Source organism: Aspergillus versicolor (genome assembly GCF_001890125.1).
Source record: "Aspergillus versicolor CBS 583.65 unplaced genomic scaffold ASPVEscaffold_4, whole genome shotgun sequence".
NCBI lineage: Eukaryota > Fungi > Ascomycota > Eurotiomycetes > Eurotiales > Aspergillaceae > Aspergillus > Aspergillus versicolor.
Window position 1 is genome coordinate 2,236,716 of NW_024467527.1, and position 17,547 is coordinate 2,254,262.

Sequence of the window (17,547 nt, forward strand, 5' to 3'; positions counted from 1 at the left end):
GCCACAGCGCCACTCCCGGAATCCAACCTGTTCTATTTTACGCCACGTCTCTCAGCCCCTGGTCTAGTCGGAATTCGAATATGACGGTGGCATCTTCCAAATAACCTGATTCAGTCGTGGCTTCCTATTTTGGTATATTAGATCTATAGGCAGGAGCGATGGACCGGTTGCCCCTTCCTATCAAACATGTCTCCCTTCACTGCACCTTCTTCATCTGAACCCTTAATCTATCGCAAGCAATAGAGGCGCTAAGTCGAGATTGCCAGCCAGGTTAACGGGACTAAATTAGGTATAGCAATATAAAGTATCATTTACGCATCAATGTAGCCGGAGAACGTCAATTCAATCCTCCTTCTCCATATACGGCAAACACGCCTCATAAACCTGCCTATACCCATCATATCTAGAAATCCGCTGAAACACCCCCTCATCGATGACCCTCGCATTCTGGAGAGCCCCGGCGATAAAGAAGTCAGTATAACTCGGCTGTCCCCCAAGCACAAACGGTCCACTGGCTTTATTCTTCTGCATTAAATCGCTGATAGAGCGCAGATCCCCGTCCGCCGCGTCCCAGGCCTGCTCCTCATTCTCTAGTAACTCCTCGAGTGGCCGTCCGATCATGGTCTCGCGCCTCTTGCGGAAGTACTCCCCCGCCCGCGGGGAGAGGATGTATACCTCCCTTGGCAGAAGGGATTTGCCGAATTGAGTCGCGATGATGGCGCGCGCCTTGGATTCGATCTCGCGACCAAGTTCGGAGGTTAGTATAACCGATGGGGAGGGGTATGTTGATTCGAGAAATTCTGCAATTTGCGCGGATTCCATTATGTGTTTGTTGCTTGGGATGTGGTGGATTGTGGGGACGGTGTATTTTATTGGTGATTCTGTCGTGGCTGGGGGGATGCCGCTGCATCAATAGACCTTTGTTAGTGGTTTAATGATTATTGATGAAAGACATGGCGTACAGCTCTTTCAGTGTCGGCTCGATGTCGGGGAATTCGAGGAAGATGGTGCGGTAGGGAATGCGCTTGTAGCTGAGCATGAGGCGGATGCGCCAGACCACGGGCGAGAAGCAGACGTTCTTTGTGCAGGCCAGGTCGTAGAGAACGATCTCCGGCTCGGGTGGAGAGGCCATATTGACTGAACTGAGTGACGGTGTAGGAGAAGTTGGGATTGTTGATATCTGACGGGGCTGACAGAGGGGTAAAGGGGAATACGGGAGTAAGCACGAGCCACTGCGGGTGACATCAGCAGATATAGCAGTTATATCTTATAGGACATATATCTTAGCTACTTAGCGCACCTGTATAAATGCATAAATTGTGAATCACAATAAAGCGCCGATCTCGACCCGCTTCGATTCGGCTGCGGGGCCGTTCCCATATCGATCATTGCATACATTAAAACATTAAAATTGTCTTTCAGGAACTTTTATTATACATTCCTCCCAATCATATCCGGTCATCTTTAGAGACAGCGTGCGCTTCCTGCGTTATAATCCGCTCCTGGCTAGTATCAGGCCCATTCGATTTCATATTCCCCATCATCACATAAGAACCGCGACCACGACGGGTGCCACTGGCAGTGCCACTCCCAGAACCCCCCGTTACTGCCCACGAATGCCCTGTTTGACGACGCCGCTCGGTCGTGCGGTCAATGCTGGACCAGATTCGGGGTGCAACGCGGCTGATCAGGGCCGGGAACGCGGTGGCTGATGCCGTCATTATCGCGACGTTGACTTCGATGCTGGAGGTGATATGGCCAATATCGTAGGTCGGGTCTGGGTTGTTCGGGCGGAATCTGTGCGCGTATACTGCTAGTCGGGCTATTCCGACTAGAGTGACTCTGCAAGTTATGGTTAGATCGGAAGAGCAAGAGTAACTTTCAGGGTTGGGACGTACATGGCACCCATACTGAGAACCGCAATTATAGCGATCTTCCTGTTCCTGTTCATCTGCAGTCGCCAGACGATGATGCTGGGAATGCAGAGCAGCCATATATCGGTTATGATTGTAAAGGCCGCCGAGATGAGAAAGAACTTGATCTGCGAGATGCATGTTCCGCCTGTTATAAGCTCGCCATCCTTCATCCCGTTTTCATCGGCGCCGGCAGCCTGTTGTGCGGCCAGATCCATTGCGGGCTTATCGTAGAAATAGTGCATCGGGGTGCATTGGAAGAGATCAGCCAAAAATATGGCAATCATCAGCGCGATGTTGACGCAGAATAGGATGCGGAGGTTCCAGAGGACTATCGGGCGACGGTCTTCGAGGCGGTAGAGGAATACAATGACAGAGGCTTTGACAATGGCGAGGATTGGGTTGTAGAGTAATTGGTTCGCAATGTTGTATTTCAAGCCAATGGTCTGTTCCTCCATGCTTTGTTCTGGAATGTCCCATACATGGTACCCTTGCCATGTTGTTATCGTGACTATCATAACAAATCATTAGCGATGAAGAAGGGAGTTGCGTCTGGTACGTACACATCCAGTCTGCGGCTGCCTGACCAACGGCTAGAAGCTACACTTGGTTAGAAGGAATGACTGAATAGAGGGCAAGGCGCATACCCATGCGAGTATAATCAAGGCATCATCTAGTAGAGCAGTAAGTTAGTACTATATCAATATGCACCTGGTCTCACCAACTCACCCCACCCAAATTGCCGGATCAGATATCGCGAACAGAATCTCAATATGACCACCAGCGTGCTGAGGGCTGGGAAGAGCGCGAGAACGATTAAACTGGGTTTTTGAATGTTATCCGCCATGACCTGGCAAACGTTAGCACGGTGAAATAGCAATCCCTGTGCATAATCCGCCAGACAAACCTCGATTAGATTAATAGAGCCTCAGCCCATGTCGCGCGGTTCGCCAGTGAAGCCAGTATCGAGACTGGGATCAAGAGGCGAGTACGACTCGTGCAGCTCGTGCAGGATAGCAGTTTAACTGGGATACGATCGCAGGACCGGTCCAGATGGACCCTGTGCGTCAGTGTGCCACCGGCATCGGGCAAACTCAGGAAGATATTCCAAAGTCTAATCCACCGTCTCCCAAGCACCCGGCCGGAGCATGCGTGCCAAATCTCCGGAAGGATGCGATTCCATCGCACCTCCAATCCGACCTCGTTTTGTCCGTGTTGTTACAGGCGCTGGCGATTATGATAGGTGGATTCCCCGTCATTTACGAGGCCTTACCATTCCCTCGTGGGAAATTGGCTTTGGGGATTGGGGGCGGGAACCCTAATTGTCGTTTTGGAGATCGAGTTGAGTTGAACCGATCGCATGGGTGCGTGCTCTCAATTGGCTGGTAAATGCATCCACATTGAGCCTGAAACCCGGCAATCACCGACGCGAGTCTGATTGGGGCCATCTGGAGGGAAGCAGGGGGCCGAGATGCTGCATGAATCGTCAGTGCTGCGCCGCCAGCTGTGATCACTCCCCTTTTTATCAAATGCCGGAACTTAAATCTAAACAAAACTCTTTCTCTTCCTAACGTTTCACACTCCTTCGTTTCCTTCCACGTCAACATGGGGGTGTTCACGCCGCGAGCCCTATGCCTCTTCCTGGCCACTGCCACAGCCACGGCAGCCAGCTCCTCTGGTACTTTGGGCAGCTCGGTGTCCCCGCGTGGCAAGGACTACTTTGACTTTGAGAAGTTCCAGCTGCAACCGACCGATCTGCAGCATCTGGATGCTTCCGAGGCAGCCCTGTTCGACTTCGATTCGTTGCATGGTCACAATGCCAACACCCCCCGGTCGCAGGCCTCCTGCAAAGTTTATCCAGGGGACGAGGATTGGCCAGAGGACGCAAAATGGGCCTCGCTGAACAAGACAACTGGAGGGGCTCTTGTCAGAGCTGTTCCCCGTGCCTCGACCTGCTACAGTGGCCCGGGGTATGATGCTGCCGACTGCGAATACCTGACCTCGCAATGGACCGATTCGTATTTCCAGTATGTCTCTGAAACACATGCCGTACTACTCTGCTAACACCTCCAGCCTCCCTGACCCTATTGAGATGCTGTCCCCTGTATACCAGGGTCTCACGTGTCAGCCCACCAACGACACTGACGCAAAATGCACCATGGGTGGTTACCCTCTTTACGTTATCAATGCCACCAATGTTGCTCAGGTGCAATTGGGTATTAACTTTGCACGCGAGACGGGTGTTCGTCTGGTCGTCAAAAACACCGGCCACGACTTCTCGGGCAAGTCTGGTGGTGGCGAGTCTCTGAGTATCTGGACGCATAACCTTAAGGACGTTAAGTATATTGAAAACTACGAGGCTGAAGGGACGGACTGGACTGGGGCTGCGTTCAAAGTAGGGGCCGGAGTTCAGGCGTATGAGATCTATAAGACCGCGTCGGAGCAGGGTTTGATGGTTGTGGGGGGCGAAGGCCAGGTACGTCTCAACAGTCTGTTCAAATTAGGCCACACACACTAACTGTTTCCAGACTGTCGGTGTAATGGGTAAGAGTCTCTATCATCTCTTGTACACAGCTGACAAGATATAGGTGGCTACGTTCTTGGCGGAGGCCACTCCCCACTGAGCTCTCTCCTCGGCATGGCTGCGGACCAGGTCCTGTCAATGGAGATTGTCACTCCTGACGGAAAGTTCTTGACGGCTTCGTTTGTCGAGAACGAAGAGCTGTTCTGGGCATTGCGCGGTGGTGGTGGCGGCACCTTTGGCGTCGTCACGTCCGTCACCATCAAGGCATACCCAACTATTCCTGCGACAACATCAACCTTCACCTTCTCTACGGGCGGGGATATTACCTACGACAATTTCTGGGCAGGCTTCAGAGCCTACCTTGACTATTTCATCCCCCACTCCGACGCAGGCATCTACGCGTACTTCTTCATCACACCCGGAACAGATGGCGGATTCACCTTCCTCATGCAGCCATTCTTTGCTCCCAACAAAACCCTCGAAGAGACCAACGCCCTTCTAGATCCCTGGTTCAAACAGCTAAAGGATCTAAACATCACAGTCACCCCAAAGACAGTCCAATACGACAACTACTACGACGCATGGCAGGACTCCTTCCCCCTCGAAGTCGTCGAAAAGACAACAGCCGGAACATCATCCCGCCTCTTCCCCCGAGAAAACTGGCAAGACGAGGCCCGTCTCAACCAGACATTCGACGCCATCAAGGCCTCCTCCGACGCAGGACTCATCCTCATCGCCTTCAACATTGCCCCAACGCTCGAGAACGGCGGCAACCCCGATAACGCAGTTAACCCCGCGTGGCGCAGCGCCGTTATGCACGCCATCTCCAGCACCCGCTGGGCCGAGGATGCCACTGTCGATGAGATAAAATCTGCGCGCCATGACTTGACATACAAGCACATGCAGCGCTGGCGCGACGCCAGTCCTGGTTCTGGCGCTTACTTGTCCGAGTCGGATCGTATGGAGCCGGACTTCCAGCAGGCGTTCTATGGGTCCAAGTATGAACGCCTCCTGGCGCTGAAGAAGAAGATTGACCCGAAGGATGTGTTTTATGCCGTTACTGCTGTGGGGAGTGAGTCCTGGGAGGTTATCACTGAGAATGGGCTTCCTGCGGAGAATGGAAAGCTTTGTCGGGTGGAGTAGGAGTACATATTAAGTACTTGTATAATTATCTAATTATCCTGTCTGAAGGTAAACTGTATATAGTCTAGCTTCTAAATACATTAGTAGTCTATATCTTGTGTGAAGAGAATTCTTTTATACCCCATTCGGGTATTCTCGGAACCACATCCGATGTGGTGTAATGGTTAACATCGCCGTCTCTCACACGGCAGCTCGGGGTTCGATTCCCCGCATCGGAAGGTATTTTTGCTGGGGAATGACACTTTTTTATATTGATCAATCCATCGACTACTTGTTAGAGCTGTCGGTCGTCAGTTAGGGCTGGTTAGCCACCTGTGGAAGCAGGGGTTCCTAAAGCAGGGGTGCCTTCCCAAAGCAGATATCTTACCAGACGGGGTTTTTACCAGAAGGCTGTCGCAAACTGGTGATTACGAGAGGAAGTGAGCAATTAATTCCCAGGATATAGACTCCTTCTGACCTTTGCGTCATGTACTTGGTTTAACACGTATAAGATCAATTATATATATCTAGTGGTTGCTCCCACACAGGTAGCCATAAATCAACATACTACAATTAGAATACTGTGACAGCGTACACAACAGCGTACAATCCGATTATTACTGCATACATACTCGACCTCTCTTAACGACGTCCAGAGCTCCACGCGGCAGTGCTCAACTCGAGATGGTGATAAGCATTGCGGCGTCGGTGCCGTGGATAGGGCTGACGATCTGATTGGCCCTCGAGCTGAGCTTCGCCTTGACTATGTAGATCTTTACCAAGAGCATCTCCCACGCTAGTTCAAACAGGGCAATCCAGTAGTCGGACCAATCATGTTGTTATTCTTCTGTTCAGCTCCCCATGAGAGCTGGGGCTTAGTTGCAATAATTGCTGCGCTCACTGGTATAAATAGACGTCAGAGCACTGGTAACTCCTCATAGTAGAGCTCATTAACTTTCTCCCTGCTACCATGCTTTCTCTCCTTATAGGCCTCGGCCTGATCACTACTTCGGCTGCATCAGGCTACAACTGCAAACCTGGACAGCCGTGCTGGCCATCAAACGAGCAATGGGAAAGTTTCAACCAGAGTCTGGCCGGTAACCTCCACCGCACAGTTCCCTACGCCGCAAGCTGTTACTATGACTCTCCCTACTACGACCCTTCAGCATGCGACGCCGCCAAAGCCGGCTACTATTTGAACCAACCACGAACAGACGTATACGGCGCAGCAACAGGCCTCAACTGGGAATCGTGCCACTCGCAAACATGTGCACTAAATGCTGCGAATACCTCTCAGCATCTTTCCGATCAGTGTTACCGCGGACGACTGTCGCCGCTGTATGTCGATGCCCATGAACCCGGACACGTTGTCACGGCAGTGCAATTTGCCCAGACACATAAACTCCGGGTTAGCATAAAGAACACGGGACATGATTATCTCGGACGGTCTACCAGCCCTGATACCCTTGCTATCTGGACCCATAATATGAACGCCACCAAATACCACGAAAGCTTCACCGCGTCGAACTGTCCCGCCGCAAATGGAAAACACATCGGAGAGATGGGAGCCGGTGCCCAGGCGGGCGATGTTTACGCCTACTTCCAGAAGTTCAACATGGACGTGACCGGTGGAAACGAAGGGTCTGTTGGCCTGGCCGGCGGGTTCGGGCAAGGAGGTGGGCATGGCGTTTTTGGCCCTTCCTACGGCCTTATGGTGGATAATGCAGTTGAATTTGACGTCGTTACGGCGGATGGGAAATTCCGCACTATCAACCAGTGTAACGATCCGGATCTCTTCTGGGCTATGCGTGGTGGAGGCGGTGGCACTTATGCTATTTTAACGAGTTATCGATTCCAGCTCCATCCCGCGGTTAAGATTAATGTGTACTCATTCAAAGCGGATTTCACGACGGAGGGGAAGAAAAACACTACTGAGACAAATTATCCTGCGCTGCAGAAGATCCTCACTCAACATGCGACTCATCAGCCCGTGTGGTCTCACAATAACATCTCAGGACACGCGTACTACTGGCCTTCCAAAGCGGAGATATACCTCGTCCTGCCGTCGAACAACGTCACCGCATTGAAGGCTTTAACTACCGACTTCTCATCCTTCCTAACAAGCCAGCCAGATATCCGCGTCTCAGAAAGCAAATTCACCACCTATCCAACCTACACTGACTTCCTGAAACTCACCAGCAGCATCGCAGCCAGACTAACCCCCGCTGGGATATTCGAGGCCGTCGCTAGCAGACTCATACCAGAATCCCTCTTCGAATCAAATAACAATCTCTCGGACCTCATCAATGCCTTCATAGAGGGAGTGCAGCTCAGCAATAAACTCATCCCCGATGACGGCGCCCTGGCGCAGGTTATAATGACCACGCCGGTGAATGTGCAGAATGGGAACACTACGAGCGTTAATCCTGCTTGGCGAGATGCGCTTTGGCATACGATCATGACGGGTGGCTGGCCGACGAAGCTTGCCCAAGAGCAAGAGGCGAAGCTGCAGGAGGCGTGGTTGGGGACTGTGCAGCCGTTGAAGGAATTGACGCCCGGGGGTGGATCTTATGTGAATGAGGCGCATTATTTGGAGCCGGAGTGGGAGGAGACGTTCTTTGGGGAGAATTATCCGAGGCTTTTGGAGGTGAAGAGGAGGTATGATCCGGGGCGGTTCTTTGATTGTTGGAAGTGTGTGGGGTGGGAGGTTTCTGAGTAAGTTCTCTGTCTGGCTTTGGTATATTTTGCTAATTTCGATATAGTGACTATCACTGCTACGAGTAGGCTCAGATATAGCATCTCGTTAGGTCACTAATGTTAGGCTTACTTTCCTGCAATCAATAAAGGCAGTATTGCATTGACTAGGATTTGGATAAAGTAGCAGCATGCTCACCAGCCCTGATGCCAGCAAACACCGAATCGGCAAGAGAGAGCCCGCTCACATAGCCATTCGAACAAATACCAACAGCAGTTCTCCCCGCAGCATACAAGCCACCGATTACCGTATTATCCCCTCGCAGAACTAATCCGGATTTGCCGTCCACCCGCAGGCCTCCGAGTGTAAGTCCATGGACAACATGGAGCCCGGTTCGTCGAGGGGAAATATCCAGTGCGTAGAATGGTGGCTTAGCAACAGGGGAGCAGAATTCGGGATGTTTGTTCATCGGATCTGGTGCTCCTTCCGCGATTGCATCATTGTATGAAGCGATAGTCTGATGAAGGGGAGCAGCAGGAAGACCCAGCTTAGTCGCAAGATCCGGAAGAGAAGAAGCCTTGACATGGTCCCATTTCAATGAATGAAGCCGTGGAATGCAGAACTCCGGCCGCGTCTGTTCACGCAGCTGCTGCAGTGCTTTATCTCGCTGCGTCGAGTCCAGAATGAGATATGCCCTGCCGTTGTGGTCTCTGATCATCCTGTCAGTTAGGAACGCGCCGTAGATGTCCTCGCATATGAAGCGCTGACCGGTCTGCGAGACAATCACGCCTTCGATCAGGGCTGTCGGGGGATACAGGAATCGCCACCCAGACATGTTCTCCATTTTGTCTACTGAGCCGCCGACGGACTGGCCCAAGTGTATACCGGACCCGTCATCGCCTCTTGTCCCGAGCGGTGCAACCTGTGAATATTCTGGGAGGTATTTCTGTCGCATATCCTCGTTGAATGTAAACCCACCCGCGGCCAGAATCACCGCAGGGGCATTGATAGATCTGTGTATGGCATCTCGACTCCATAAACGATCTGCCCGGTTTAAGAACCAGTCTGCAATTCGCGGAGCTGCAAGCTGGACTGTCTTCCCAACCGAAGTCAGGTTTCGATGTTGAGAGAAGGAATTAGCCGATTCGTCGAGGCATTTGAATTCAATCCCCCGTGCAGACCCATCTTCATTCACGAGTACACGATCGACCTTGGCCGCCGGTAGAAAGCGCACGCCCGCCTCCATGGCACTGCGAAACAGCGGCTTCCACAACTGATCCCCCGATAACCCACGCCCAACAGCACGATGTCCCCTCGGCGCTGGTTTCGCGAGTTGATTAAACGGATGCACCTTCTCGTTGCCCGAAAAAATCAGATAGTGTTTGTCCGTTGGGAAGCTCGTTTTATGCGGACACAGCGACGCTTCGAATTTCACGCCGTGCGACTCTAGCCATTCGATGCGCGAAACGCTCTCGTTGCAGAACCGGCGGAGTGTTTCTTCGTCGACGGCGTCGCGCGTTTCTGCTTTCAGGTACTGGAACATATTATCTGGCGTGTCGTCGCCGTATCCGACGGCCTTTTGGTGCGAGGTGCCTCCGCCGGCGTAGACGACGCCGCCGGATAGAGCTGATGCGCCCCCGCCGTGGGCATCATCGAGTAGGACGACTGATGCGCCTTTCTCGGCTGCGGCGATGCTTGCTGTTACGCCGGCTATGCCTGCGCCGGTTACTACGACATCGGCATCCGGGTATTCGGGGTTTGAGGAGAAGCGACAGCTGGCTCCGGATAGGCTGGTTTGGATAGCCTTATGAAGTGATCGCCCGGGAAATGATCTTAGTTTGAAACGCAACATAGTTGACAGGTGGACCGTAGGAATACGAGGATTGACAGCAACACATGCGAAGAATGAAAGGAACACATGCTTGTAATAATACGAGAAGTGCAGCGGGGTCGCTCACGCGTCACAGAAGTGACAGTGAATAGTGGCTTGGCAATGCATTGCTTTTGAGCTTTCCCGCTGACCTGTCACTTCACTTGCAGCTCTTCTTCTTCACAGATACCTGCCAATATGCAGAGAGTCAGACCCTGGGCCCGGTGTGTTGTTGAGGGCACGCGTGTGCGGCCCTTATCCACAACACGAAACACATCCACCAAATACGACGAACAGACCGATGTGTTAATCATCGGTTCCGGCGCCGGCGCTTTAACAGCCAGCTTGAGGGCAACAAAACTGGGCCTGCGCACCGTCATCGTCGAAAAAGAGTCGACGATCGGGGGAGCCTCTGCCGTGTCTGGGGGAGGGCTCTGGGTCCCCTGCAATCCGGTCGCCGCAGCCGCCGGAATCAAAGACTCGAAACAGGCAGCGCTGAAATACTTCGAGCAAGCCGTCGGCGATGCAGGACCGGCGTCTTCACTGCCGAGGAGGAAGGCGTACGTCGACAATGGCCCGAAGATGGTCCAGTTTCTGCAGAGTCTGGGCTTCCAGTTCCATTTCGCCAAAGGCTCTCCTGACTATTACCCGGGTCTACAGGGTGCACTGGGTGCAGGGGGAGGACGGACGATAGAGTCAAGGGTGTTTAATTTGAAGAACCTGGATAAGCAGTGGTGGGCCAAGTTGCCGCCCCCGTTATCCCCACTCGCGATATATGGGAATGATGCGCCCGTGCTTACTCGTCTCATGTCATCTCCGGGTGCTTTTCTTTACACGATGCGAGCAGTACTGCCGCTGGTGGCTAGGGCACTTGTTGGCCAGCAACCGGCCAGCCTGGGGATGGGCTTGGTGGCGCAGCTGCTATATCTCAATCTGAAACACGGCAGTACGGACATCCGCGTGAACACCAGGATTTCGCAGCTCATACAGGGGGAAGAAGGTGCTATCCATGGCGCGGAAGTGCAAACAATATCCGGCTTAAAAACTATACAGGCAACGAAAGGCGTCGTCCTCGCAGCAGGGGGCTTTGCGCAGAACCGAAAAATGCGGGAAGAGTTCCTGCCGAGTCCTACCAAGACGGAATGGAGCAGCTCGCCGAAAGGAGATACGGGGGATGCTATCACCGAAGGCATAAGAGTTGGCGCAGACACGGCATTGATGGACGACGCCTGGTGGGGGCCAACGATCGTGGACCCAGTGACGTTCAAAAACCACTTTGCGCTCACTGAGCGTGCGAGACCGCATTGCTTTATTGTGGACTGTACTGGCCGGCGCTTCATGAATGAGGCTCAGAGTTATACCGATGCAGGGCACGCGCAGTACGCCAGGAATGAGCAGGTCAGCGCTATCCCGGCTTGGTTGATCATGGACGCGAACCACCGCAGGAAATACATGCTCGGGAAGCTGGTCCCGGGGATGCAGCCGTCGAAGGATGCTCTCGCTAGGAAAGTAATTTTCAAGGCCGAAACGATTGAGGACCTGGCGCAGCAGATTGGGGTGGACCCGGCAGGTCTCGCATCCACTACCAGGAGCTATAACGATTTCTGTACAGCAGGAGTAGACACCGACTACGGCAAGGGAAGCAATGCCTATAACAGATCCTTGGGAGATCCGGCCGCAGGCCCAAATCCAAATATGGGAGTGGTGGATCGAGCGCCGTACTACGCAGTGGCCATCTTGCCTGGTGACCTGGGAACGAAGGGGGGACTGTTGACGGACGAGTTTCAACGGGTCCTGGATAAAGAATCACGGCCTATACCGGGCCTCTTTGCTATTGGGAACACGGCTGCAAGTATTATGGGACGGTCCTATTTGGGCGCCGGGTCAACGCTGGGACCAGCATTGACGCATGGCTTTATTGTTGGCTCTTTCTTAGGTCATAATTCATGAATTTAACAGTCAGCATCTGTATATTAATAATATTCATAACATTTATATACTGCAGAAAAGCAATCAAAGAGTCTATATATTAAGAAGGACTGTTGAGATAGTGCCTAGATCACCCAGACTGTATACACTGTCGTTCCCTGCGCCAACTCGCACCGCGCACATATACAAGACAAAGCGACGGCACTGAAGCGATAATAATCAACCCAATAAAAGTAAACGACCAACCCCACCCCATGCTCTCGAGCAAGTAATCAATAACCGCCGCCGAAATGGCACCCAGCCAGCACCGCACCAGATCAGCCGCCCCCTGCGTCGCAACAGCCTGCGTGGGATATAAATCAATCAGCAGCGTGTATATAATCCCCAGCAATGGCGTGGCGCCGCCCCCGATAAGCGCCTGCAGGACTAATGCCACTGCGAGTGACTGTCCCGTTTGCACGACCCAGCCGTACGCGATGAACGAGAGCGTGGCCATGAGTATGAATGGGGCTGCGACCTGTAGCCTGGCGACTTCGTATGGGAACTCTGTGCTCTCTGTCTGTTGGTGGCGCCGGATTCTTTGGTAGTTCATATCAAGCAGCTTGCCGCTGAGTATTGAGCCAATGCCCCCGGTGACTCCGTATGGTCTTAGTAGATTAGAATAGATCTATTAAGGGATATATACGTTACTTACAGAAAAGCGAATCCGACCTCGAGCGTACTCAGGTTGTATAGACTGCCATAGTGACTCCCAGTGGACGCCCAGATGGCCGTGATGCCGTAGTAGAGCAGACTCGTAAACAGGACCAGAATGAAAGCGTCCTTCTCGGCAAGAATGGTGAAAGCCTGCAGTAGCTGCGCGACGGTAACTTTGCTCTTTGGCTTCGGCGGCTCATCGTTCTTCGTCAAAGTATACCGGCGCCGCCAAATATTCTCCGTCATGGGCCTCCTCCACCAAGACTTCGGCTCGATCGAGCCATTCCCAACGACATTCCGCGCAGTCTCGGGGATAACCAGGATATACAAAGCCAATACCGAGCCACTGCCAATAGTCAGAAACCAAAAGACGCCGCGCCACCCAAACGAGGACGCCAGCGCGCCGCCAATAACAGGGCCAAATGCGAAGGAGCCGAGTACAGCGCCCTGCAGCGTGCCTATATATCGCCCGCGCTCCGCCGGAGAGGCTATATCTGCTGAAACGGCGAACCCGAATGGAATGGCGCAGCTGCTTCCGGCGCTCTGGAGACAGCGCAGCACAATCAGCGCTGCGTAGCTGTCCTGTAAGGCGAGCCCGATGTTGGCGCCCGTATATAAGAGCAATGCAACCATCCAGCCTATGCGCCGGCCTTGGAAGTCGGAGAGTGAAGACATCAGGGCGGGGGTTATGCCCTGGACGAGCGAGAATGCGGTGACGAGGATGTTCATCTGGGTTGTTGTCACGTCGTACTGCGCTTTCAGTGTCGGGAGAATCGGCAGGACGATGTTGGTTGGGACCATGGAGATGATCATGGCCAGGCCGGTGAGGCTGACGATGAATATCTTCTCGCTGGTGCTTTTGACGCTGTAGACGCTTTCTGGTGTTTCCGAGTCCGTGCCAGCCGCTGGTGTTTTGTCGGACATGTTGGCTGTCTTGTCGCACTCGTGCGAATCCATCGCAGCGACAGTCGCATCGTCGTTCGAGGCCATGGTGTTGTGTAAAAACTCCAAGTTTTCACCTGACGAAGAGACGAACTCATTGTGGATTCTGCAGTGGAACGCCCACAACAGAACGAAATACTTGGACGACCTGGAGGAAACAGGGCTCCTCAATCTGGCAGCGATCGCATGAAAATCATCGCGCCTTGTGGAGCATTGGGCGATCATCCCTTGCACAAGCCAATATAAAGCCATCGAAGAGCCACCATTCTTGGCTGAGGGCAGTCCCACAGATCTGGATCAGGGGAATGCCGGCAAATGTCGAGTTTTCTCCGCATTTTTGCTGGGTGGAGATTCCAATTAATTCTGATAGATGTCTTGATGGCGAATATATCAACATTTAACTTTATTGAAATACCCCTGCGTATGCTATTCATTCCCCCCTGACTCCCTCGCTTTCTATTACGCGTCTTATAAACAGGGCGCTTGAATCTATATCTGGCCATTCCTGTCTACACCGGGTGTGGACCAGCTACGATAGGATGGACATACGGATACATGTATAATGCCACCCTCACCTCTTGTAATGTTGTAACCTGACTTCATTGCTTTGAAAGTATTAAAAAACAAGTCAAACCCGCTCAGCAGCACCCTCCGCATGCTGCCACTCCCTCTGCGGCCCATCATGAGACGTACTCTTCTTCTCCTCCGGCGAAGCCGCACGCCCATTGTCTTCGTCCTCCGGGAAGACAAACTTGGAGCTCTTCCATGGCTTCACCTTCATCACGTACATAGTGTCAATCTCTTCGAGTGTTCTCCCCCGCCCCTCAATCACGGCAAAGTAGACAAGCGCCGCGGCGAGGAATAGACAGCCCGCAAAGACATACCCATACCGGAAGTCGATGGCTCCTGTGATGAAGGGTGTGAAGAATGCCAGCAGGAAGTTCCATAGCCAGTTTGAGGCTGTTGCGAGTGACATTGCGCGGGCACGGTATTCCTATATAGTGTTAGCTGTGAACAGGAGCTTGTTAGACAGAAGAACGGCCTACCGAAGGGTACAGCTCTGCAATGATAGTCCACACCATCGGGCCCCAGGTCGAGGCGAATCCTGCATTATTAGCATGTATGGTGAGTCGGGAGACGGTGGGTGCTTACCCAGGATGAAAAGACAGGCAAAAACGACCATCACAACACCCGCCGTCTTCGTCCGTGTCGGGTCCTCCCTATCAAGTTCGAAATGCCCTACAGAGGCAAAGACCATGAACATGACGAACATCCACAGCGCGCCGGCAATCAGCGACCTTCGGCGGCCGTAGTTCTCAATCAGATATAGACCCAGGAAGGTCGTGCCGAAATTCACCCCGCCGAGGATCATCTGCGTGACGTATGAGTTGGAGATACCCGCGCCCTGGAAGACTGTCGTCCCGTAGTAGAAGAAGTAATTGGCACCTGTGAGCTGCTGTAGCGCTTGTAGGGCCACACCGACGCCAACCCGGTATGCCATCCGCGGAGCCCGGAACAGCTGCGGCCAGGTAGCTACTCCCCGTTCGACCTCGAGCTGGTACTTCTCCTGGATCTCGTCGAACTCGATGCGCAGGGCGCGGTGGTTGCGCGGGATACCGTACATTTTGGACAGAGTGTTCATGGCCCTGTCGACTTTGTTGTGGCGGTAGTCGTAGCGAGGGCTCTCGGGGAAGAAGGCGATTCCTACTCCTAGCACGATGGCCCAGAGGTAGGTGATGCCCATTGGAATGCGCCAGGAGGCGGTGTTGTCTATTCTCTCGGTGCCGAAGTTGATGATGTTTGCGATGAGGATGCCGAGGGTGATGAAGAGCTGGTAGGTGCTGCGTCTGTTAGATTGATGCTTATGTAGCGGATGGGATTGGGATATGTACCTGACAAGGGCTCCTCTGATGTGTCTTGGTCCGGTCTCTGCCTGATACATCGGTACGAGACTGCAGATGTTAGTATATCGAATTTGACATGCTTAGGAGACGAACAGGGACAGCCCTCCTACTCCCAGTCCTGCCACCCAGCGACCCACCGCAACCTGATACCATTTCCCAGATGGCGATGAGATCTGGACCGTGATCCCAATACAGACCAAGGCGCACCACACGCTGATGGACCATTTCCGACCGAGACGGTCTGCAATCGGGGCTGCGACCAGTGCTCCCATCAGGGTTCCAATGGAAAGCTGCAGGGTTAGCAAAGTAAAGAAAAGAAAGGAAGTCGAGGCTCACCAAAGCAACAATCAACCCAGCGCGAACGTTAGAGAAGTGATAAGTCCCGTCATCACCCAATTGCCCAAACCGCCGCAGAAAGTCGTCCATTTCCAGAAACCCCGAGATCTGACCCGTATCGTAGCCGAATGTGAATCCTCCCATAGACACGAACAAGCCCATAACGAAGGACCGCCATGTCACCAGCGGGATAGGCGTGTCCACCAGATCCTCGCTGTTATGTCTGAGCGCATGCGGGTCCTGGAAATGGGCGCCGACATTCGGACGCAGTTTGCTCATTAATCCCATTTTGCAGAGTGTCTACAAAGCTTAGCCATGCATGGCTGGGCCTGGTCCAGACGGTGAATTAATACCCCAGAATCCATGACGCTGCGCTTCGCGGCCAACAACGAGGCGGACTCGCCACCGAAAGTCAAATGCCCAGTTCCTCAGACCACGAGTTGCCAGCGCCATGGGTGTAGCTGTCATCTGGCGCGGGGATGGCCCTTGTCCTTGGTCGAGCCGTCACTCCCACGTCATTCCGGATCTATCCGCCGTCAATGGCTGGCCGACGTTGCATACAATTGTCGGTCCGATGAAAGTGGCCATGGCTTAGCTCTAGGGGGCTCGCTTTGTTGGACCAGATGCGGGCGTATAGTTGGCGTCATTATCGGTCGCTGGTACGGAAAAGGTAACCACGCCGAGTGCCAGTATGGATAGAGATGGATGGCAGTCTCTTACTCCACTAATACCAGCTATCTAAAGCTATTCTACTCGGACTACCTGGACCGCCCTATTCTTTCTAATTGGAAGCCTCCCAACAAGTTGCTGATTAGGTATAATTAATTAGCAGAGTACTGATAAGAATGGTTGGAACCTATAAAAGAAATTATAAAAGTAGAAAGACTTGGATGCTTATAAGCCTGATAAGTCTGTTTCCTATGTATCAGTCTCAGTCTGGATACTAAATATATACCGCTAGCTATTAAAGAATAGAGTATCCCTCAGGTAATGCTAATATTCCCAGATCTATCCCTAGTCTTGCATCTACCAGTAGATCTTCTTGTATCATCTAATCTAGTAACGAATATCCTCATCAAAATCCGACTGAACCATAACCTCACCACCACGCGAAGTCCTACCTACATACCCATTCCCCAAGCCACCCTCCGCACTCCCCAACAAATCCGACGTAAGATTACTCGACCCCCTCCGCTCCGAATCAAGCACCGACTGCCTCCGCGCCAACGTATAAAGCACCGTATCACACAACCCAGACAGCGTCATCAGCGTCCCAGAAACGCAAAAGTAGGTCATGCTAGGCGTATGCCCCGCCAGACTGGCCATGCGGCCCGCAGCCAGCGGGACTGTTAGGATTGTGTAGATGATTGGGTATACGACCATGTAGCTCGCGACGCGGTGCATGTTGCGTAGACTGTTTCGTCGGCCTCCTAGGTTGGTGCATTCGGCGATTCGTCGCCGGATTTGCATGAAGAGGGCTATATATAACAGTAGTGTGACGAATTGGGTCAGGAAAATCCAGAAGTAGTGTGTCCAGACCCATAATGCCAGCTGGCCGGGGGCGATCCAGCACTATAAAGTTAGTTACAGTTAATAGATACGGGGGTTGCGTGGGG

General features: G+C 52.8%; 9 protein-coding genes and 1 non-coding gene across 10 annotated transcripts in view; 4 read left to right on the plus strand and 6 right to left on the minus strand.

Moving 5' to 3' along the window:
• Positions 1 to 88: 88 nt before the first annotated feature.
• Positions 89 to 1,165, minus strand: ASPVEDRAFT_41431 (uncharacterized protein). Its single transcript, XM_040812340.1, has one exon. The coding sequence runs from the start codon at positions 820 to 822 to the stop codon at positions 343 to 345; it is 480 nt and encodes a 159-aa protein (XP_040667621.1). The 5' UTR covers positions 823 to 1,165; the 3' UTR covers positions 89 to 342.
• A 283-nt stretch (positions 1,166 to 1,448) lies between these two features.
• Positions 1,449 to 2,760, minus strand: ASPVEDRAFT_28496 (uncharacterized protein; the record flags this gene model as incomplete). Its single annotated transcript, XM_040810119.1, has 5 exons — positions 1,449 to 1,842; positions 1,899 to 2,424; positions 2,477 to 2,513; positions 2,561 to 2,586; positions 2,643 to 2,760. 5 exons carry the CDS (start codon positions 2,758 to 2,760, stop codon positions 1,449 to 1,451), a joined length of 1,101 nt encoding a protein of 366 aa, XP_040667622.1.
• A 733-nt stretch (positions 2,761 to 3,493) lies between these two features.
• Positions 3,494 to 5,609, plus strand: ASPVEDRAFT_62127 (uncharacterized protein). The gene is made up of 4 exons (XM_040815598.1): positions 3,494 to 3,940; positions 3,987 to 4,389; positions 4,442 to 4,457; positions 4,502 to 5,609. The coding sequence occupies exons 1-4, from the start codon at positions 3,519 to 3,521 to the stop codon at positions 5,578 to 5,580; spliced, it is 1,920 nt and encodes a 639-aa protein (XP_040667623.1). The 5' UTR covers positions 3,494 to 3,518; the 3' UTR covers positions 5,581 to 5,609.
• Positions 5,610 to 5,726: 117 nt separating this feature from the next.
• ASPVEDRAFT_t72 lies at positions 5,727 to 5,798 on the plus strand. Its single transcript has one exon. It is a non-coding gene; the product is annotated as a tRNA-Glu (tRNA).
• A 715-nt stretch (positions 5,799 to 6,513) lies between these two features.
• Positions 6,514 to 8,349, plus strand: ASPVEDRAFT_887269 (uncharacterized protein). Its single transcript, XM_040818395.1, has one exon. The coding sequence runs from the start codon at positions 6,530 to 6,532 to the stop codon at positions 8,276 to 8,278; it is 1,749 nt and encodes a 582-aa protein (XP_040667624.1). The 5' UTR covers positions 6,514 to 6,529; the 3' UTR covers positions 8,279 to 8,349.
• Positions 8,023 to 10,165, minus strand: ASPVEDRAFT_41433 (FAD-dependent oxidoreductase). Its single transcript, XM_040812341.1, has one exon. It carries the CDS (start codon positions 10,104 to 10,106, stop codon positions 8,421 to 8,423), a length of 1,686 nt encoding a protein of 561 aa, XP_040667625.1. The 5' UTR covers positions 10,107 to 10,165; the 3' UTR covers positions 8,023 to 8,420.
• A 140-nt stretch (positions 10,166 to 10,305) lies between these two features.
• helE (3-ketosteroid 1-dehydrogenase helE) lies at positions 10,306 to 12,160 on the plus strand. Its single transcript, XM_040812342.1, has one exon. The coding sequence runs from the start codon at positions 10,323 to 10,325 to the stop codon at positions 12,072 to 12,074; it is 1,752 nt and encodes a 583-aa protein (XP_040667626.1). The 5' UTR covers positions 10,306 to 10,322; the 3' UTR covers positions 12,075 to 12,160.
• Positions 12,161 to 12,183: 23 nt separating this feature from the next.
• On the minus strand, positions 12,184 to 13,673 carry ASPVEDRAFT_130576 (uncharacterized protein; the record flags this gene model as incomplete). Its single annotated transcript, XM_040806736.1, has 2 exons — positions 12,184 to 12,700; positions 12,748 to 13,673. 2 exons carry the CDS (start codon positions 13,671 to 13,673, stop codon positions 12,184 to 12,186), a joined length of 1,443 nt encoding a protein of 480 aa, XP_040667627.1.
• Positions 13,674 to 14,109: 436 nt separating this feature from the next.
• Positions 14,110 to 16,244, minus strand: ASPVEDRAFT_41435 (sugar porter family MFS transporter). Its single transcript, XM_040812343.1, has 6 exons — positions 15,932 to 16,244; positions 15,689 to 15,885; positions 15,584 to 15,643; positions 14,844 to 15,532; positions 14,738 to 14,796; positions 14,110 to 14,685 (listed from the first exon to the last, which is right to left on the minus strand). The coding sequence occupies exons 1-6, from the start codon at positions 16,217 to 16,219 to the stop codon at positions 14,320 to 14,322; spliced, it is 1,659 nt and encodes a 552-aa protein (XP_040667628.1). The 5' UTR covers positions 16,220 to 16,244; the 3' UTR covers positions 14,110 to 14,319.
• A 590-nt stretch (positions 16,245 to 16,834) lies between these two features.
• Positions 16,835 to 17,547, minus strand: part of ASPVEDRAFT_41437 (uncharacterized protein) — a 1,469-nt gene continuing 756 nt past the window's right edge. The window contains exon 3 of the mRNA XM_040812344.1: positions 16,835 to 17,503. Coding sequence (XP_040667629.1) covers positions 16,988 to 17,503 — 516 coding nt within the window. The 3' untranslated portion in view covers positions 16,835 to 16,987. The remainder of the gene's footprint in view (positions 17,504 to 17,547) is intronic.

Excerpts from the sequence above, each read along its gene's own strand:
- ASPVEDRAFT_41435 (XM_040812343.1), bottom strand. The coding sequence starts at position 16,219 with ATGGGATTAATGAGCAAACTGCGTCCGAATGTCGGCGCCCATTTCCAG. Across the intron at positions 15,886-15,931 it reads CTGGGTTGATTGTTGCTTTG|CTTTCCATTGGAACCCTGAT; the intron begins GTGAGCCTCGAC and ends CTAACCCTGCAG. Across the intron at positions 15,644-15,688 it reads GGAGTAGGAGGGCTGTCCCT|TCTCGTACCGATGTATCAGG; the intron begins GTTCGTCTCCTA and ends TAACATCTGCAG.
- helE (XM_040812342.1), top strand. The coding sequence starts at position 10,323 with ATGCAGAGAGTCAGACCCTGGGCCCGGTGTGTTGTTGAGGGCACGCGT.
- ASPVEDRAFT_62127 (XM_040815598.1), top strand. The coding sequence starts at position 3,519 with ATGGGGGTGTTCACGCCGCGAGCCCTATGCCTCTTCCTGGCCACTGCC. Across the intron at positions 3,941-3,986 it reads TGGACCGATTCGTATTTCCA|CCTCCCTGACCCTATTGAGA; the intron begins GTATGTCTCTGA and ends TAACACCTCCAG.
- ASPVEDRAFT_41431 (XM_040812340.1), bottom strand. The coding sequence starts at position 822 with ATGGAATCCGCGCAAATTGCAGAATTTCTCGAATCAACATACCCCTCC.
- ASPVEDRAFT_887269 (XM_040818395.1), top strand. The coding sequence starts at position 6,530 with ATGCTTTCTCTCCTTATAGGCCTCGGCCTGATCACTACTTCGGCTGCA.
- ASPVEDRAFT_41433 (XM_040812341.1), bottom strand. The coding sequence starts at position 10,106 with ATGTTGCGTTTCAAACTAAGATCATTTCCCGGGCGATCACTTCATAAG.